This window comes from Pipistrellus hanaki (assembly GCF_964339955.1).
Source record: "Pipistrellus hanaki genome assembly, chromosome: 16".
In the NCBI taxonomy this organism is placed as follows: Eukaryota; Metazoa; Chordata; class Mammalia; order Chiroptera; family Vespertilionidae; genus Pipistrellus; species Pipistrellus hanaki.
This window is the reverse complement of record NC_140518.1, coordinates 16925289-16947322: the sequence shown is the minus strand read 5'-3', so window position 1 is coordinate 16947322 and position 22034 is coordinate 16925289. Positions and strand designations below refer to the sequence as shown.

Sequence of the window (22034 nt, the reverse complement as noted above, 5' to 3'; positions counted from 1 at the left end):
TAATAGTCTTTATTCCCCATCCCATTCCCATCCCAACCCCCCCCCCCCCCAACATCTTTCTTATTACTCTCTGGAGAGCAATCATTTCTGAACCTTTACATATTCACTGGAAACCTAGCACCAGCTCTGATTCAGGATTCACATATCTAAAATATTTTGTTGCTTCTTTTAAATAATATGAAATAAATTTAGACCAGGAATTATTACAAATGTTTCAAACATACACAGAAGTTTTTGAACTCCTCCCCAAAACATGTATATATGTGTATGTATATATGTACATTTTAAAAAGTACTAGTATCTACTCACAACCAGTGTCTTTGAGGCGGTTGATGGCATTGGAAAGAAGACGAACACAACCAAGAAATCCAGCACCTTGTTTTTTATGGATCTTCTTGTGATTCCATACACTGATCGTAACTGAATCAGACTTTCCAATATACCTAAAAACACAAAATGACTACATGAGTAACTTGAAAATTTTAAGTAAGCAGTATAAAATTTTCATTTTGCTTTTGTAGCCTAGAGTCACAAATGGCTAAGTAATGTATAACATGTTTTGAGTTCAATCAATCCATAGTATTGTATTTAAATTTTTTTTTGTAATCTTAAGAGTAAAATCTAAAAAAAATTGGTTTTTAATTGCTTTTTAGAGAGAGGAAGGAGAAGAGAGAGAGAGAGAGAAAAACATTGATGTGTTGCTTTCCATATGTGCCACAACTGGGGATCGAACCCACAAACTTTTGGTGCATGGAATGATGTTCCAACCAACTAAGCCACAATGGCCAGGGGTAAAAAGAATTTTTAATGTATCTTTATCACATCTGCCACTCTCAGGCTGAGTTATAATTTTTATTAGTGAAAAAAACTATTTTAGTAGCTGGTGTTAAATAACACCATGAGAATGTATGGTTATTCCAAGAACAAAATCTTGTAAAAAGATCTTTATAGTCACATTTTAAATATATCTCAATGATATGACTTGCTACCTCATCAGTACTCCGTTCATTTTCAAGGGGCAGTGTCAAGGCTGACAGACCAAAAATCTGACATACCTGTTATGTTTTTAAATGCTGTAGAACAAAAGCTGACTGTAACGCTTTTTCCCTGCTTCTTTCCTGTATGCAGGCCTTGAGCGAGCAGGACTCTTGCAGATTTCACTTCACTGCCTGCAGACAAGCAGAGCAGGGAAAAGCGTTACTACACTTGTCTGTGCATATACCTGCAAGCATGTAAAAGCTCTACCACAGCCAATTGTTCACATGGTGTCATCCCATGCAAAAATATAATAACATAATGCTATCAGCAGGACCCTAACTATATTTCAATGTCTCTAAGAGGTCAAATTTTTGGTCCAGCAACCTTGATCTTAAATGTCATTTAATACAGCAGCAAATTCAGAAAAATTCACCAATACATTAAAAAGGCTAAACCAGTAAGTGAGAACTAAAACTTTTACATGAGGAACATGAAAGCCACATGTGTGTTCCTGGATCCAGCTGTGTTTAAAGCATGCCCATCCCATTCCCTAACTTTTAATTAAGCACTCTCTTAATTAAAGAGAGTGCTTAATTAAAAGCATTCTACATTCTTTTTTTTTTAATTAGGCCAATTTGAATTTCATGTCTGTTGCTTGAAATAAAATATCTTAACTAAAGTATCACTCAGTATGAATGTACCGATTTTCAAACAGACCTAACATGGCAAGTACCTAACACATGACATGTTGAAGTTCTAGAACCAGATCATGTATTAAATAGCTAAACATTTTTTTTAAATCACATTAAATCAGTTTCCCAACTGGGAAGCTGATTTATAAGTATGCTAAAATACTGATTCCCTCAGGTCTGAGAACAGCCCACCATGGCTGAAGTAGCCTGTTGGGAGGCTAGATGTCAAGACCCATAGAGACCCTGAGGCCACACACTGCAAACAGGGAAGCTTCTGTCAGTCTGTATTCCTGAATGGCTGTTTGGCAGTCTCACCTCCCTGCCAAATGGACTTTATACACCAAATACTAGTACACTTCTAGTGTTATTAAGCCAATGAAAATTTGATGCTGTCTGCTCTAATCGATAGAGAAGACAAGTCATAAAAGGCCTTGTCAGCCAGGGTATGAACTTTGGCTTCTATTTGGAAGTTAAAAATGTGAGAGCAGAAATAAGAAGGGAGCAGAGAATTGCATTTTCCCATTAAAAGTCTCACAGTGGTATCACTTGCCTTTTTGAAAAAGTACATATCCCATCCTATATAATAAAAGCCTAATATGCTAAGTGTCCAGTTGTCCATGCAACCAATCAAAATATGATATGCTAAGGCCGCTCAACTGCTCACCATGATGTGCACTGACCACCAGGGGGCAGACAGTTGACCAGTAGACCAGTTACTATGATGTGCACTGACCACCGAGGGAAGATGCTCTGACAGGTAGGTGAGCTTGCTGCTTGGGTCTGGCTGATCGGGACTGAGCAAGACAGACCAGACACACCCCAAACCCTCCTGAGGTCCCTCTCCAGCCCCAATCATGCACCGGTGGGGTCCCTGGGCTTGGCCTGCACCCTCTCACAATTTAGGACCCCTCAGGGGATGTCGGGGAACCTGTTTCAGCCCGATCCCATAGGCCAAAGGACCACACTGGTATGAATTTGTGCACCAAGCCTCTAGTATTATTATGATTAAAATAAAATTTAACAGAAATAAACCATCCATATAGAAGCAAAAAGAATGCATATGAGTGAACCCCAATTATGATCTGGTTTTATACTTATAATTGGCCTAAAGTGAATTAATACCTTCATTTAATTGATAGAAGTGGAGGGAGGAAACTGTGTATACATTTTGTTCTTCATAGAGTCATCATGAAGGTTACTTCATTTTCCAAAACCAGCTATAAATTAACCAAAGTACCTTCTCAGTAGGTTTTATATTCCTCTGTGAAGAACAAATTATACCATAGATCAAACCCAGATCTTTTTTAGTGTTTATAGATCTTTTTCAAGACTATCAAATAATACTGATTTCTATGTTTCATTTCAGATTAATCATTTAAACCTACAGGTCATAATGTTGATTCCACTTTGGATCGAGTGTATTCTTCACAGTATCTGTAGAATGGCATTGCCCAGATCCATCAACCACCACCTTAGCAAATGGGTCTGGAAGTCCTGTGAAAAGGGAGATGATTTTTTTTTTTATTAAAAAATATTTGACATAAAGATTATTATTTGCTACAAAGATTACTTCATTCTTTATAAAAGTTTAATGTTTACCTAAAAAAGTGATCCATTTAAAAACTAAGATTAAAGTTAATTCTACGTTAAATACCAAAACCTACATTTTTTTCTTAATTTTAAAAAATATATATTTTATTGATTTTTTACAGAGAGGAAGGGAGAGAGATAGAGAGCTAGAAACATCAATGAGAGAGAAACATCGACCAGCTGCCTTCTGCACACACCCGAGGGTGTGCCTGCAACCAATGTACATGCCCTTGACCAGAATCGAACCTGGGACCTTTCAGTCCACAGACCAACGCTCTACCACAAGCCAAACTGGTTTCGGCTACATTTTTTTCTTATTCCTATCTCAAAACATTCTCAGCTTTAAACTACCTAGGTCTAGAGGTTACCTCAAATGTGGAAGTTTTTATAGATCTTTATCTCTGACCCCAGGAAGGAGAATGCTTAAAACACTCCTGGTTCTCAGAGCTTTTCCAACGTCTCCCTGGGTAGCTTATTTAAAGAAAGAGTTTACTAAAGGTTTTCACACAGGAACATGGGCCACGGAGAAATTAAATGAGCCAAAAAGTTTTACTGAGTAACTTCCATGAGTCTTGAGAAATTGAAACAAAAAATTTAATACCCTGCCTTAAAAGAGATTAATAGCTAATTGGGGAAATAAGAATGCCACACACACACACACACACACACACACAGCCCTGAAAATAAATGTTTGATTGAACTGATCTGTAATGCTATGAATGTTTTACATATGTATTAAATCTCTTAATCCTCACAATAACCTTATAGAGTAAATAATACCATTATCTCATTTTATCTATAAAGAACCTGAGGCACAAAGGGTAATTAACTAGTCCAAGGTTACAGTAGTAAGTGGCAAAGCCAGGGTCTAAAGTTTAGATTTTAAAACCAAACACACACAATCTGGTTCCTGATTTCATGCTTTTAACTACTATGCTGTACTACACCTCTCTCTTACTATGTGATTCACCAGTCTGTACTAAAGCAACAGTTTGAGTTTGAACAGTAAAGAAAAGCTTTTTCTTTTCTTTTGAGGGGAGGGGACTCATTTGGGCTTTAAAGAATAAGTAGGAAGAGCACCAAGGAGAGTATAATAATATCTGAAGGGCTCAGAGTAGTCTAACCAAAGGGTTTGTGCTAAGGTGTGAAAGTAAATATGGTTGGAGAAATAAGATTGATCCACGAGAGACTGAAAAGTCAGAAAATCCAGGCTGAAAGTGACTGAGGTAGATAGCAGAGAGCTATTTTAGGCTCCTGACTGGCAGTGAATATATTTTCATAATTTCTATTAGTGGTATTCAGATGGGCTAAGCAGCATAAAGAACACTAAGACGAATAGACCCTGAAGCAGCGAAGTCACATGGAAAGGAAAAGGAAATGACAGTGAAGAAAGCTACTCTCAAAGATCTAATATAATTCCTAAGAAACTAACGTCAAAAATGACACTACACTTTTCAGCCCAGACAACACTTCAAACAGTGGCCCTTTTGGCCAAAAAAAGTTAGGAGAAAGTAGAACTAAATAAGATATTAAAAAGGCAAAAATGACCGTTTAGATGTGAGACATATTGGTATATGGTATAGATTTCCTATGGACAGCTGAAAAATAACAAAATTTGATTAAGTGTTAATATTGTAATTGGAGAAACTTTGCACCTAGACAAACTTTACTAGCTTCTTTTTAAAGTCATGATACTAATATGCCAAGATTCAAAGTCAGACAGAAATCAGGACATCTGTAATGGTGTCAACAAAAATAGTTATTTTTAAAAGTATGAATGCTTGAATCTCACCTTCCTATGTCTCTCTTCTATTAAAGAACACAAAATACAAGCTCTATATCCTAACCAAAAAATACCTAATTATATTATTCTACAAAATTTTCACCAGAGAGCCAAGTTAATCTAATGTGGTCAAAGAGCTATCAAGTTTGCTGAAATTAGAGAGGCCTCTAAGAGTAGTAAATATAAAGTGGCTAAAGTATTTTCTGTATTTTTTTAAATGTCTCAATTCTCCCCATCACTCCTGAGTCATATAAAATAGCTAAAGCTCAAGAACTTTTTTACTACACAAATTTACTTAATGAGCTGAAATAATAATAAAATAAAAACTTCAACTTAAAACTGAGTTACTTACTAGGGAAGCTTTGTTTTTGATTAGGGAAGAAAAAAAGAATTCAGCTAAACAATCTTGGTTCTGAGTGACTTTAGTATGGCCCGTATACAACATCTCAACAGAGTATATTACACACAGATATTTAAATGTTGCATAAAAGAAAAAATAATTTGAAGCTAATAGCATTCTTTTAAAATAAACATAATGGGTATATGGATAAAGTTAATGGTAAATTCAAATGGTGTTTTCACTGTAAAATTCTTTATAATATATGGTCCTATTTGTTTGAGCATTTTGCTGCTAAAATTTTGGAAGAAGGAGAAGTACCTATTTTTAAAAGCCAATAATCTGGTAAACAGTTCTAAAAAAATGACTGAGCAAAACTTTTCTCAACAAGGGTAGATACCCTGAATTAAATAGTATTACCTCAAATTATTCTATTATACAAAAGACCACACATGGCAGTACATTTTTTCCTATAGTTAATAATAATAATTATATATATGGTCCTGCCTCATATTAAAATTTACTTTTCTCGCCAAAACCGGTTTGGCTCAGTGGATAGAGTGTCAGCCTGCGGACTGAAAGGTCCCAGGTTCGATTCCGGTCAAGGGCATGTACCTTGGTTGCGGGCACATCCCCAGTAGGGGGTGTGCAAGAGGCAGCTAGTCGATGATTCTCTCTCATTGATGTTTCTAACTTTCTATCCCTCTCTCTTCCTCTCTGTGAAAAATCAATAAAATATATATTTTTTTTAATTTTTTACCTTTCTCATACAACACGATTTAAACTGAATTACAACAAAAACTTAGCTATATTTCACTAACAATGATAATTACATTCTGGTTTCACTCAAACTTAAGAGATTTAAGAATTATTATTTAATTCTTTCTCTGAAACTAATGTGAACAACCTACAACTTATAAACAGAGGGAAATAAAGGTAAATCTACCAGAGCGGGAGGACCGTCATCACAGTGTGAGCCTGGGGTGGTCCATCCTGGCTGAGTCCCTTCTGAGGCCTCAGGACTGGCTTTCCCGTTCCCTTTCCAGGGCCATCAAGTGTTTCTTCTACTCCAGGTTTTAAAGATAGTCACACAGTTTCCCCTAAATTTTTTATCCCTAAAAACAAGCTCACTATTCTTAAGAATCTTTATCAATTTTTTACAATAAAAGGGAGAAAGTTTCCTTTTTTGTGTTGGTTTTTTTTTTACATACAAATTAAGGGCAGATAAAGATCATTTGAGTGATAATCGCCTCTTAGAGGTTTACAAAGAATTAAAGTAAGATCCCTCTAGATTTCCTAGAAAAGCTGAGACATGGCTATCTGGATATTTCATTGGAGAAACTGTATCTTGGGGCTCTGAAGGAAGGAAAACAATTTGGGGAGGAAAGCTGGAAGACAAAACTGAAGATTTTATCTTTAAAACCAGAGCAGATGTCTTGGGAAGTATGCAGCTGAACTTGTGCAGTCCTCACTTTCCCATCCTTTTCTCCTGGTCACCAACCTATCTGATCCTACTTGCCATACTGCAGTCCTACTAGGATAAATCCCATCTCAGACCAATCTTAAGAAGGGTAAAAAGAGTACACACTGGCCCAGCTGGCATGGCTTGGTGGTTGAGCCTCCACCTATGAAGCAGAAGGTCATGGTTCAATTCCCAGTGTGGGCACATGCACGGGTTATGGGCTTAATCCCCAATAGGAGGCATGCAGAAGGCAACCAATCAATGATTCTCAAACCTGATGTTTCTATCATTTCTCTCCCTCTCCCTTCCTCTCTGAAATCAATATATATATTAAAAAAAAAAAAAAAAAAAAAAAAGAATACACACTGGTTACTAGGTTATTAGAGACAGGGTTGATGGTGGTGAGTAGTCCAGCACCAGCTTGTGAACATAACAGTAATTAATGACAGCCCAGAGAAAGACCACTGAGTACAAAATTGGGGCACAGGGTATATGGTACATCAACTGCTTATATCTTTCTCTTAACTATGTCCTATAGCACAAATACCACACCAATTTTTAATTACAGAGTTTTATAAAAAGTTATTTTATAAGCTTTAATTCAGATTCTACACTAGGAAGACTGGAAATAGTAAAATTTCAAGTGGAATAAATTAAGTGCGATTTAAAAATATATCAAGAGCCGAAACTGGTTTGGCTCAGTGGATAGAGCATCAGCCTGCGGACTCAAGGGTCCCAGGTTCGATTCCAGTCAAGGGCATGTAACTTGGTTGTGGCACATCCCCGATAGGAGGTGTGCAGGAGGCAGCTGGTCAATGTTTCTCTTTCATCAATGTTTCTAGCTCTCTATTCCTCTCCCTTCCTCTCTGTGAAAAATCAATAAAATATATTTTAAAAATAAAAAATAAAAATATATCAAGAGATTGTTATTTCTTTTAACCAAACCCTCAAGAATTATATAATGTCATATTAAGTTAGCACTTACAGCTAGATTTTGCTGGCTGCTAGGGCATGAATTTTTTAAAATATATTTTTATTAATTTCAGAGAGGAAGGGAGAGGGAGAAAGAGAAACATCAATGATGACAGAGAATTATTGATTGGCTGCCTCTTGCATGCCCTCTATTAGGGATCAAGCCTGCAACGCAGGCATGTGGCCCTGACCAGAATCAAACCTGGGATCCTTCAGTCCACAAGCTCAATCCACTGAGCCAAACCAGCTAGGGCTAGAACATGAATTTTAAAATCTAATAATTATTGATTTCTAACTTCAAATACTTTACATATAAAATTTTGTTGGCTTAGAGTTTTTAATAAAAATTTTATCCTGTTATACTCAATAAATTAAAGCTACCCTTAATTTATCCTTCTTCACAAAACTTAATCCTAAATAAAGCCACAAGAAAATTTCACAATAGATCAGCAAAGAGACTGCAAATGCAGGAACCAAATGTCCACTTTGGAGTCTGAGACAAGAGCATCTATGATCAAATGTGGCAGAGATTTCTTTCCTACAGCCTGGAAACTCCAAGCAAACTGAATGACTTTGCTACTTTCCAAGGAATCCTGAATGCATGGGTAAAATTTGCTATAAAATGTTAGGGGGAAAGTGTTTACAAAATAAATAATCTCCAACTTTTTCTAGAAATCTAGTAGCATAAACACCTTTAATATACATTACACTCATCTGCATATACACAGCAGCGTGCACACACACACACACACACACACATTTCACACAAATATATGGGAGGGATGATTAAAGGGAAAAGGGTTAAAACTAAAAAGATCAAAATCCTCTAAAAGGAGAAAAACTGCTCTAGTCGGTTTGGCTCAGTGGATAGAGCGTCAGCCTGCAAACTGAAAGGCCCCGGGTTCGATTCCAATCCAGGGCACATGCCTGGGTGGCAGGCCAGATCCCCAATGGGAGGCGTGCAGGAGGCAGCCAATCAATGACTGTCATCATTGATGTTTCTATCTCTCTCCCTCTCCCTTCCTCTCTTAAAATCAATAAAAAATACATTTTTTTAAAAACACACACAGAAAAAGTGATGCCAAAAGGCTCTGAACCAAACAACAACAATGCTGAGTATGTTTCTGAATAGAAAAATTCATAAATCAGACAAGACAATTCTGAAAATGCTACCCAAAAAATTCACACAAAACATACAATATTTAAAGTTAATTTTACTTACGGAAAAAATCCTTTTTCACCAAGTTTTTTGCACAGAGTACTGTAAAGGAAGCAAAAAATACATAGAAAATTAAAATAAAATGGTAAGACTGCATTGTCAAAAGTGTCATTTTCAAACACTGAAAACACCACTGAATAATAAACACTAACTATAGCAAGGTATGAAATATGATCACAAACTTTCATTAAAAGACTAGCAGTGACAGTTGAATTAGTGGTTGCAACTTTAGCAATGTAACAGTTGAGGGCAGAAAGTTTGTAAATCTGGTATTTTAATAAGGACCCAAATCCTATCTTCCATCAAGATCTGTTCTCAGGGTAGCTTGGTGGCAAGGGGAAAATAGCTCTAAGGCAGAAATATGTAAATTCGGGTTAACATATATTTTAGGACAGTGGTTACCAACCAGACCACTGGTGGTCCATGAGGTCTGAAAGGTTGGCAACCACTGTTTTAGGAGATAACATAACTTTATGCTGAAGAGGGCCATAAATAAAATAAAGCTCCTCTGATATAGATGAGTATTTTTTTTAAAATAACACTTTGTTATTTACTCTGCATCTAAATGCCACAGAAACTTTACAGGAGAGATAAATTACCTTCTAAATTATCAGCTCAACTAGTAGCCCAGTGCACAGATTTGTGCACATTGAAAGGAAATTAATTAGAAAAAAACATTTTAATATTGCTATTCGCCCTTTCTCTATAATAGAAGTGTCAGAGATGAAAGAAAATTGGTAAAATGTATATGATAATAATGTGTAAACTGATTAATAAACAGTAACATGATATAACAATAAAGACAGAATATAAAAACAACTAAAACATGGTATAAAAACAACAAAAACATTATATAATAACATTGATAAAAACAATGACTGATAAATTGATTAAACTTATTTTAATATCTCCCTGTATACCACATTAAGAGTAAAAACACTTTTAGAGTGCTTGACTAATTTCCCTTGTGATGAAGTATTTACAACTTTAACACCACATGCTCCTCAAACTCGAGAGAAAGCATATAACTGAGCATGTCTTAAAACGGGTCCAGGTAGGAATATTCCTACTCTGTCTAGAGTGTGTCCTTATTATTTATTAATAGTCATCACAAATGCTGGCATCACAGGAAACTGTCTTCGAATTGATTTAAATGGGAGGTCAGTGTCATACAGGGACAAATCAATTCTTGGAATCAGAACAACCTCTCCTTCTGCAGATCCGGTTAATACTTCAGCTTCAATTATGTTAGGTCACATTCTTTTGATAATAAATCTAGTACCATTACAAAGATCCCATTTACTATTAAGATTTCTCAGTAGCATGATTGCACCTACGGATTTATGACATGGCATTTCTGAAGGGGTAATACTATTAAGAAATTTGATGGGAAAATTTTCCTTTTTGGCATCATCTGCTGAATTGATGGAATCATCATCCAAATAGGTGTGAAAATCTCCATCAAGTATATCCAAAATTTCTTCATTTAATTTATGAACGTGCACATTTTTAGGTCAAAGAATCACACGTTTAAAGTGTATTTTTAATATAATCTATAGATATACTATTTCCAAAGGCAGCTTAAATAATAGATCCATTACAAATCATTTCACAGGGGATTTCAATAATATCCATTCAGAGAGGTTTATATGTATCGCACATGTGCAAGTCAATTTTTTTAAAAAAATGTTTTATTGATTTTTTTTTACAGAGAGGAAGGTAGAGGGATAGAGAGTTAGAAACATCGATGAGAGAGAAACATCAACCAGCTGCCTCCTGCACACCCCCTACTGGGGATGTGCCCACAACCAAGGTACATGCCCTTGACTGGAATCGAACCTGGGACCCTTGAGTCCGCAGGCTGATGCTCTATCCACTGAGCCAAACCGGTTTTGGCTCAACATTTATTTTTAAACTGCCAGTGCACGTCAGACTAGCTGGTTTGTCAGCTGGTCAATCGGATGGATGGTCAGGCACTTAGCTATATACACACACACACACACACACACACACACACACACACACACATATATGACAAGATAGATCTACTATACCTTAATAAAAATCAAGAGTTGCCCTAACTGATTTGGCTCAATGGATAGAGCCCATTTGTATTTTCACAGAAGCTTATTGTTCATCACACTTCATTATAAGTGCAGAATCTATATAATAAAGAGATAACATGCTAATTGGTCCTAATGGTGTTTCAGTCACAATCAGGCTGCGTGTGCACAGCAGCTGATGGACGGGGATGGGGACGGGGACTGGGACTTGCACCATGAGGACATGAGGCTGCCCCAGTGGAAGCATGCAGAGACCTGCAGCACTACCTGACCCGGAGGGGAGCATTATGACGGGCTGCAGCAGCGGCCCCAGCAGAAGCACACACAGGTCTATGGCGCCACCCGGCCTGGAGGGGGGATGTCAGGACAGGGTTGGAGACTCAATGGAGAGCTCTCAGCACTCCTGTGCCAGGGTCTGAAGGCATGGAGAGGAAGGGAGAGCACATAGGCAGTTAGGCGGATCAGGCCAGGAGGGAAGTACAGATAGGCAGTTGGGGGATCAGGCCAGGAGGAGAAAGCAGATAGACAATTAGGGGGATCAGACAAGGAGGGGAGAGCAGTTGGGGCATCAGGCAGGCAGGAAAGCAGTTAGGGGCATCAGGCAGGCAGGTGAATACTTAGGAGCCTGTGGTTCTAGATTGTGAGAGGGATTCCAGATTGCAGAGGGTGCAAGCCAGGCTGAGGGACCCCCTCCCCCTGGGCATGAATTCCATGCACCGGGCCACTAGTCTATACTATAATAGATGAATATGCAAATTGTCCGGGACACCGACACAGTAACAGTAACGATCAGCAGACTGCCTGAGGTGACAAGGCCAGCAGGTGGGTTAGTGAGGGATAACCAAATGATTGAACAGCAGGCTGCATGGGGTGACCAGGCATGCAGGGGAGGCAATTAGAGGTGACCAGGCCGGCAGAGGGCGGGGGGGCCACTAAGGGGCAACCTGGCCAGCGGGGGAGGTGGCAGTTAGGGGTGACCAGGCCGGCAGGGGAGAGGGGGAGAGCAATTAGGGGCAACCAGGCCAGCAGGAATGGGGGGGGGGGGCGTTGGGGATGACCAGCTGGCAGAGGAGACAGTTAGGGTAGATCAGGTCGGCAGGCAGTGGCAGTTAGAGGCAATCATGCAAGCAGGCAGATGAGCAGTTAGGAGCCAGTGGTCCCGGATTTTGAGAGTGATGTCCGACTACCAGCAGTCAGACATCCCCCAAGGGGTCCCGGATTGAAGAGGGTGCAAGCTGGGCTGAGGGGACCCTACCCCCATGCACAAATTTCATGCACTGGGCCTTTAGTGTTATTTATAACTACAGAAGTGGTAAACTCCATACAGCAAAAACTATGTCTGCCTCATTTATTTGTACTTCCAACCTCAATTACACATTGCCAGGCATTTGATGGGCCCTCAATAAATACTTATTGAATGAATGAAGCAGACTTCAAAAAAACCTAAAATAATTTCATTGAAAGAGTAACTTTTATTCTGTATGATAAATTGCCGATTCTCAAGTAATCATGATTTTGACTTATGAAATCTTATTTTTAGAGTATCCCTTTATTTAAAACTTACCCATCAGACAAATTTTCTTTTAAAAATCACAAATAAGATATTGCTAATATATGAAAAAGTTTCAAAGGGCAACTGAAAAATCAAAATAACAAAGAATTTTAAAATCAAGTTTATAGTTTATGAAGAGAAACTGAAATTCAGTAATCCAGAGACTAGGGAAAATAAAACAGGGTCCTACAAGAGATTCATTTAAAACATAAGGAAATACTAGGATTGGTCAGATTGCTAACCTTAACACTAGATAGACGGCTCCAATCAATTTTGTTTTAAGATTTGTAATTGATTTTTTTAGAGAGGAAGGGAGAGGGAAAGAGAAACATTGAGACACTGATAGACTGCTTCTGCACACTCCTAACCAGGGATCAAGCTACAACCCAGGCATGTGCCCTGGCCAGAAATCGAACCATCAACCTTTTGCTGCATGGAATGATGCCCAAGCAAATGAGTCATACCAGCCACGACCAGCCAGTTTTTCCTTAAATAATTTTATACTTTAAAAGAAAAAAAACTCTCAATTGTATATTTTAAAAGACTGATTCTTAAACATAATTTGAGATTTGGTGATTTGCATAAATAAATAATTTTCATGCCTTGGAGTCTTTATTACACTGTTCTTTTTCTTGGAAATATACTCTGAGTACTTGAACTAGCACCCACTGCTCTTTCCATCCTTAGTACCAATTATAAGAGCTCAGGAAATGCTCAGTGAATTAATGTATTAAGAGGACAAATCCTATTTGTCACCATAATAAATTCTCAACTACAGAGGTACTGTATATATCAGAATCTCCTGGGGAACGTATGCACCATATTAGAATATAATTTATATGTGTAACAAATGTATATTTGTATAAATTTGTATTTGTAAATTTAAGATTTTTTTGTAATAGTTACAATCGAAATTTGAAACAAGATTGGAAATTGTGAAGCTAGGGAGGAGTAGCAGTGTGGAAGAACTTTCATTTTAGTTTTCTAAATGATTATTACAGGATAAAGGTTTAGAAATACCAAACTAAGCTACTAGAAGGGACTAGCAGGAGAGAAAACCTGTAAGGTGGATGGGACCAGAGCAAAGGCTGGAGAGTATATACTTTTTCCTAAATAATTACCAATATTTCAATAATTTTAATGTTTAGTAAGCTTTCTACTGAAGTAACATATACAGAAAGGTGCAAAAATCTTAAGTATATAACTCAATAAATTTTCACTAATTTTTCTACTAAAACAAAACATTAAACTGGACTCTAGATATTTATGTAGCAGTCATGTGTCAATTTGATTAATGCTAACCACAAATGTGGCATTACACCAGCACAACCCCATTACTCCAGAATCCATTAGGGACCATGTCTCACATGGACTATAGATTTGCACTAGATTAATCTTACTCAGCTACTTTGATCACCTACCTTTCTCAAATTCCTTCAAAGCATTTCTCATTCTTAAGTTTACACTTCTAAAATCTAGCCTGTACTAGTTATTCTAATCACCCCTTCTACAGATAGATGGTTTGAAATAGGTGGAGGAGATTATCAAAATAAGCTAAGGTTGGCTTCATTGGTATACGGGTAACTCCTATTTCATACAGATGCAGACTTGAGATGCTTAATGAGAAGGGAGCACTACCTACATCATTCGTTCTTTCATTCAAAATTTCCTGAGCACCCACTTTGAGCCACGTGCTATGATAGATTCTGCAGATACAAAGATAAATAAGATGTAGTCCTTCACCCTAAGAGCCTGCAAGTCAAGTATAATTCAAATATGCTATAAATGCCTTTGTTGTTGTTTTCTCAAGAAATGTTCTCAAATTTTGCAAAAATCCCCTTTTAGTAACTTTTATTTGAGGCAGTAACTGGAGGAAATCATTTGCAGAAGTGCAGATGTAATAAATATTACCATTTCACTTAAGTCAATAATTCTTTTCTGGATGGAAAGGAGTTACTACATGCAAAACACTATGTAATAATATCAGAGTATAAATCCCAGCTGTAGAAATAGAATGCTATTGCTGTTCTTACTGAGTTGTACTCATAATGAATGGCTGTCTATGCTTCATCTGAATAAAACTCCCAACTGCTCAGTGTCTTCTTGCCAAAAATTCCCTTTCCTCCTCCAGATTGGAGTTGCATTCCAATTACACTGCTGATTGGAATGAGACTGCTTGAGAGAAAGGAAAAAGAAACACTCAGATATCCCGACTTCCTTCGCTGTACAAAAACAGATTTTATAACACTGTTCCTGCAACTCAAAAGTTGTACAGACTATTTTTGAACAGAGTAGATTTCTCTGGGTTTTCTTTGAACTTATATTATCATTGTAAAATAAAACTGAAGTTCAGGATAACATTCCTATGCAAATTCCAACAAGATGGGCTAGTGTTTTAAAAATGTCTACTAATATGCACCTTCCTGATTGCTGGCACATAACAGCAATTGAGATTCTTCTGCTCCAAGAAACAACCTCTACCTCAACTCTTAAATGTGAAGTGAAAATGAAATAAGTTCTACAGAAAATTTGTACACAATATAACTTTTATAGGTTTTGCTGTAGTAGTTATTGTTGCTTGAAACAGGAGCACTGCACAAAGAGCCACATTCAAGAGCATTATTATAAAACGAGAGGCCGGTGCACGAAAATTTGTGCAAGAGTAGGCCTTCCCCCAGCTGCCGGGGCGGCTTCCCTCCAGCACCCAGAACGCAGGCTGCTTCCCTCCTCCGACCGCCGGCAGGCAGGCACTCGGGACCCAGACTGGCTTCCCTCGGGCCACCCGTAGGCTCTCGGGACCTGGGCTGGCTTCCCTCTGGCCCCGCTTCATCAGGAATGACATCCAGAAGATGTTGGTCTAATTAGCATATTACCCTTTTATTATTATAAATGTTGCAATGAGCAAAAATATCAAATACAACCCTATTTGCCCAATAATAATAAAATGGATAAGGATGACAAACAGCATCTTGAAATATTACAGAGCCATTAAAATTATGTAAATATGTTTATTGACAAAATATTTTCTTAACATGCTATTAAAAGTAAAAGTCCAACCGTGGCCAGTGTGGTTTGGTGGTTAAGCATCAACTCATGACCAGGTTTGATTCCTGGTCAGGGGACATGCCCAGGTTGGGGGCTGGATACCCAGTAGGGGGCATGCAGGAGGCAGCCAATCCATGATTTTCTCTCATCACTGATGTTTCTATCCCTTGCTCCCTCTCCCTTCCTCTCTCTGAAATCAATAAAAGCATTTTTTAAAAGGTTAAAAGTCATTTATAAATAGTACATTTAATACAATGTAATTTTAGTAAGGAATATAAAAAGATTGTGTAACGTTTATTGAATATTTACTATGTGCAAGTAAGTATGTATCACCCACTCTGTGAAGTCAATAGTATTACCTACATTTTATTTATTTTAGAAATAAAGAAACTAAAATTCAGGCATAAAAGACTTGCTAAAGAATACTCTAAGTTCTAGAGTTTCGATTCCAAGTCAAATTAATCTATTGATAATTACAGAACCCAAACTCTTAACCACCATATATAAAATGAAACAGTCCCTTGTCAGCTCTTCCTTTTCAAAGCTACTTAAAGCAATTATTGGTGATACAGTTTCACAAGATGGTTAGTAAAAACTTAGATTCCAGAAGAGCCTTCTCCAAAATATAAGAAGAGCTTTCTCCCACCTTCATGTAATTTTCCTTCCTTATTCCAAATGCAGAAAATAAACTGCAAACTGTTATTCTGGGAAGCATTGTTCTCAGTCTGTTGAAATCTTGCTTCCAGATATACCCTCTGTTTGGCTCAAATAAACTCTAATAAATTATTTTTAAAAATACACATAAGAATTTTCCTCTTTCAATAGCTATAATAAGTTTACTTCTACAACCATATTAGACCTACTTTTAGCTAAATATCTTGCTACAATGCCATCTAATCAAGGAATTTTAGGCAATTCATGCTGCAAAACAAACTGGACCTCTAAGTTTAACTTATTGGACTTAGTACCTGGCAGGTAATTTAATTAGTGTATCAGATGATGTATTAAAAGACACAGGTTCTACCACAATGAGGTAAATATTCTTACTAAAACAACAAGCAATATCAGCATTTAAATATTTCACCAAAGGAAAAACTGGTTCTTAAGTTAACCAATTAAAAATGACCTTTCTAGCCCTAGCCAGTTTGGCTCAGTGGATAGAGGGTGGGCCTGTGGACTGAAGGGTCTCTGGGTTTGATTTGGGTCAAGGGCACATACCTCAGTTGCAGGCTCCATTCCCAGCCCTTGCAGGGCCTCACTGTGGGAGGCAACCAATCGATATGTCTCTCTCATATCATGTTTTTCTCTGTCTCTTCCCCTCCACTCCACTCTCTAAAAATCAAAGGGAAAATATCCTCAGGTGAGGATTAACAACAACAAAAATGACTCACTTATATTAAACGTATGAAGATTTTAGTCAAAAAGTTTCCCAACACGTGTAGTTTTAAACTGAATAAAACTGAAACCAGATTAGGGTATACAAATAAAAGCTTTTCTAAAGTTAAGTGCAAGTTTATTAACTTTCTCAACAAAAACAATGTTCTACTTTTATGTAATAAATGCAGATATTATTTGTTCTAGCCAGCCACACTGTAAATTGTTACCTTACAGAGATCAGAGGTAGCTTTAAAATAAAGCTTCTCTTAGGAACATAATAATCACGTTCTGGTGTAAATTCACGTTAAAAAATAAATAAGGTTCAGCTAAAGCCAAGCAAGACATTCAGCACGAGATAAATGCAAAGCAAGTAGTCTAGGTGCCTGGCACATTGGAGGCACACTGTGGAAGCTATTACTGCCAGAAACTATCTGAAAGCATTTCAGCTATATATCTTGTCAGTATTTCCGTAAATTCCTCCAACGTGAGGATGAAAACACATAAAAGTACTTTCATTCACCATGTTAATTGTAGACTGAACACTATCCTAGTTAGTGCTATTGGCGACTAAGCCACCCACCACCTTCTCTCTACTGGTCACTTTTATTCAAACAGATCCACTTCCTTATTGAGGACTAAAGGCCCGATGCACAAATACATGCAGGGGGTGGGGAGTATCCCTCAGGTTGGCCTACAGAAATCGGGCCCCAGCTCGAACCCCCAGGCTCACAGCCCTGAAATCCTCACCTACTCCACCATTCTGCCTGTGGGGCAATCCACTGGGCTGGCCCCCACCCCTGTCACACCTGCCTTGGCCTGGTGCTGCTCGCTCACCTGCTCTGCCATCCTGCCGTGGTCCCACTCTCATCGGGGTCCATCGGGGACTAGCAGCACCTCCGCTGCTGCCCTCTGGTGGTCAGGACACTTCATAGCAAGCGGTTGAACTCTCGATCTCCTGGTCATTAGGAACAGTCAATCCTTTTATTATACAGGATGACTGTTCAAGAGATTTGATACAGTATATCTAAATTTAGTCACACAATAATTTCTTAATAGGAACACCAAGAGAAAGAAACCTTATTATATGATTCAAGTAAATAGTTGCAATGAAGCCACAACACGATTCTATATGTAGGGGGGAAATTGCTTCACTTTCTGGCCATTCCTAAATTTCTCTCCTTTGCCTTCCTTTTCTATAGACAGCATAGTTTAGTGTTAAGCTATCTTTAATAATAAAAGCCTAAGTGACCATCGCAACCAAACGGACAACCGAATAGGTTGCATGGGGCGACTAGGCTGGCGGGGGGTTAGTGAAGGGCGACCAAACAACTGAGCAGCAGGTTGTGTGGGGCAACCAGCCGGCAAGGGCATTAGTGAGAGGCGACCAAACGCAGGCTGCATTAGAGGAACCAGTCCTGCAGTGGGGGCTGTTGGGGGTGACCAGGCTGGCAGGGGGGGACAGTGAGGAGCAACTAGGCCAGCGGGGGGGGGGAGGGGGGGCAGTGAGGGGCGACCAGGCTGGCAGGAGGGGGGCAGTTGAGGGAGACCAGGCTGGTGGGGGGGGCAGTTACAAGGCAACCAGGCCAGTGGGGTGGGGGGCAGTTGGGGGTAACCAGGCTAGCAGTCAGAGGCAGTTAGGGTGATCAGGCTGGAAGGCAGGTGAGCAGTTAGGAGCCAGTGGTCCCAGATTGTGAGAGGGATGTCCAACTGCCGATTTAGGCCCGATCTAAACCGGCAGTTGGACATCCCCCAATGGGTCCCGAATTGGAGAGGGTTCAGACTGGGCTAAGGAGACCCCACCTTCATAAATTTCATGTACCAGGCCTCTAGTAAGACTATATAAAGTTAAACTCTTAGAGTCAGATGCCTGGGTTTTACTGGTATTTATTAACTTGTGAAACTGAACAACTACTTAATATCTCTTTACCTCAGCTAGCTGATCTGTAAAAATGAAAATACTAATACCTGATAGTGCTAATTTAAAGATTAAATAAATTAAAATATAAAACACTTGGAAAATTACCTGATATACAAGTGCTCAATAAATATCAGCTATTATTATTATTCCTTCTACTCTAAAATTTAAAATAAAATTAACCCACCAGATTGCAAATCTTAAAGAGCAAGAAAGGAATCTTCTCACAACATGGTGAGAATCCTGTTTTTGTTTGGGCTGCCATAACACAGAGGTGGTTTAACATTTATCTCCCACAGTTCTAGAGGCTGCGAAGACCAAGATCAAGATGTCAGCAGATTCAATGCCTAGCAAAGGTCCTCTTCTGTTCTGCAGACAGCACCTTCTTGCTGTATCCTCACGTGGCCAAGAAAATGGTGACCAAGAAAATATAAGTCTCTTCTTATAATGGCACAAATCCAAATATAAGAGCTCTACCCTCTGGATCTAATTACTTTCCCAAAGTAATAACATCACATTGAGGACTGGGGCTTCAACATATGAAATTTGGGGGACATATTCAATCAATAACAAAGTTTATGCATCTAATAAATTTTCAGTAAACATGAATAAGTACGTCTAAATCTGTATGTCTCAAAAAAAAAACACAAAACTCTGTATGTCTAGCCTCACTCCTCTCTCAAGCTCCAAGCCCACATTTCAGTCAACTACCACATACCCACTTTGAAATCTCACCAGCATTTCAAATTATATTTATTCAAAGTTGAATTAATCAGCTTCCCTAGTGAACCAGATCTTCTTTCTTTTGACCTCTCTGGTTCTGTGAACTGCACCACATGCTTCCCATTATCCAGAAAGCAAATGTCTTCCTTATCTCTCCCTCTCCCTGGCCACCCCACACCTAACACAGTTGCCAGATTACATCAAGTATCACATATCTCTCTGCCTATTTCCATTTCCAATATTCACATTTAAATATCTATTTTATAATGTGCCGAAAGAAAAAGAAAAAGAAAGACCTCCACGCACAGTTTCTTGCTTGATCCTTAAAAGTTTGTGAGTTATGTTTTAATATCCACAGAAAAGGAAATTACAGCTGAGAGCTGTGGCTTGCCCCAACCTGTCACCTTGTAAAATGAGCATTCTGAACCCAGGCTCCATCCTCTTTTTTCTATAGATTCCTCACACAAAAGGCTATCAGTGATCTCAGCCTTATCTCTCATTAACCTCTAGACTAAAAATCTGAACCTCTTTGTTCCCACTAATAAGCCCAGGACTTTTCTGCCTTTGCCTTAATTCAAAATATTCCCCTCATCTCAAGTGCTATGATTCTTTTTTTTTTTTTTCCAAGTTCTATGATTCTAACCACTGACCCTCAAAATCTTATCCATTTATTAATTTTGTTGTTTTGTTTATTAATCCTTTCCTGAAGGTATCTTTCCATTGATTTTTAGAGAGAGTGGAAGGAAGGGAAAGACACAGAGAGAACCAAGAATGTGAGAGACATCAATTGATTGCCTCCCACAGGCTCCCTGACTGGGGCAGGGAACCAAGCCTGCAACTGAGGTACGTACATACGTGCTCTTGACTGGAATCAAACCCAGGACCCTTCAGTCCGCAGGCCAACACTCTATCCACTGAGCCAACCTGGCTAGGGCACCATTTATCAAATTTTAATTCCATGCGAAACCTCTGATTCTCCTTTTTCACAATCTGATTTTGTTCTCTCCCTTCCTGTGAACTTCCAACAACATTTTGACTCATTTTATATGTCTCCCCATTAAGCTCTAAATTTCTTAGAGATAAAGTTGTGACTTTTTAGCTCTCCTACAGCTTATTATATAATATCTTAAATATAATATGCATTAAAATCTTGCTGAAACAAGACAATCCTCTAAAAACCACTGCCAAGGTGGTTTTTTGCTCATAAAGATGAGCAAACTAAAAGGTAAATAATAAAGTAAAACTCACTCCTAGCTTTTCTTATCCTCGTAAGTCTTTTTCTTCAAATCAGGATTGCTTCCTCAACTATTTGTAAGCTTACTCTAGGGCCCAACTACCCTTCCCCTAATATCAAACATGTCAGTGAGCCTTCTCTCTAACTGTGGCTGGCAAACTGCAGCTCTCGAGCCACATGCGGCTTTTTGGCCCCTTGAGAATAGCTCTTCCACAAATACCATGGCTGGGCTAGTCTATTTTGAAGAAGCGGCGTTAGAAGAAGTTTAAGTTTAAAAGATTTGGTTCTCAAAAGAAATTTCAATCATTGTACTATTGATATTTGGCTCTGTTTGACTAGTGAGTTTGCTGACTTCTGCTCTAACACAATAAAAAGGTATATTGTCACATAATGTTTTCCATTTATATAAACCATATCTCTATGACAAGGATAAGCTCCTTGGTCTTCTGTATCCTTCCAACCTCTAAAAATCTGTAGTCACTCAAATACCTGATGGCCTACTCTAACAGAGCAAAGTGGCTGCCAAGATATTTAGTTTCCCAAATAGACTCCATTTGTAGTACAAACAGGGAGGGGTGGGGGGACTCTAAAAGCTGTTAATTTATAATAAAAAATATTTCTGCCCTAGGCAGTTTTGCTCAGTGGATAGAGCATCGGCCTGCAGACTTAAGGGTCCCTGGTTCAATGGCTTGGTCCCCAATAGGGGGCATGCAGAATACAGCTAATCAATGATTCTCTCTCATCAATGATATTTCTATCTCTTCATCTCCCTTCCTCTGTGAAATCAATAAAAATATTTATTTTTAAAAACAACTTCATACTTTTAAAAAATATGTTTTTATTGATTTCAGAGAGAGGGAGGGGGAGAGACATAAAAACATCAATGAAGAGAATCATTGATCGGCTGCCTCCTGCACCCCTCCCCCCTTTCTGAGGACTGAACCAACAACCTCTTGGTTCATGGGTTAATATTCATCCACTGAACCACACCGGCCAGGCTATTACTTCATAATTTTGAAGTATTTCCTGGGTTAATAGGGAATTACTAAATTTAATAAATTTATTTTAGAATAATTTTAGATTTACAGAAAA

At 38.4% G+C, this 22034-nt stretch overlaps 1 protein-coding gene across 2 annotated transcripts in view; it reads right to left on the bottom strand.

The window, feature by feature from the left end:
- The window catches only part of SMURF2 (SMAD specific E3 ubiquitin protein ligase 2), an 87533-nt gene that overhangs the window by 33362 nt on the left and 32137 nt on the right, over nt 1-22034 (bottom strand). Inside the window, exons 2-4 of one of the 2 annotated variants that reach the window (XM_084864156.1) lie at nt 9037-9075; nt 3056-3164; nt 310-443 (exon numbers count right to left, since the gene is read on the bottom strand). In XM_084864156.1, the coding sequence (XP_084720282.1) occupies nt 310-443; nt 3056-3164; nt 9037-9075 (282 nt within the window). Of the gene's footprint in view, nt 1-309; nt 444-1055; nt 1167-3055; nt 3165-9036; nt 9076-22034 lie in introns of those variants that run through there. The other variant, XM_084864157.1, reaches the window with a different exon arrangement.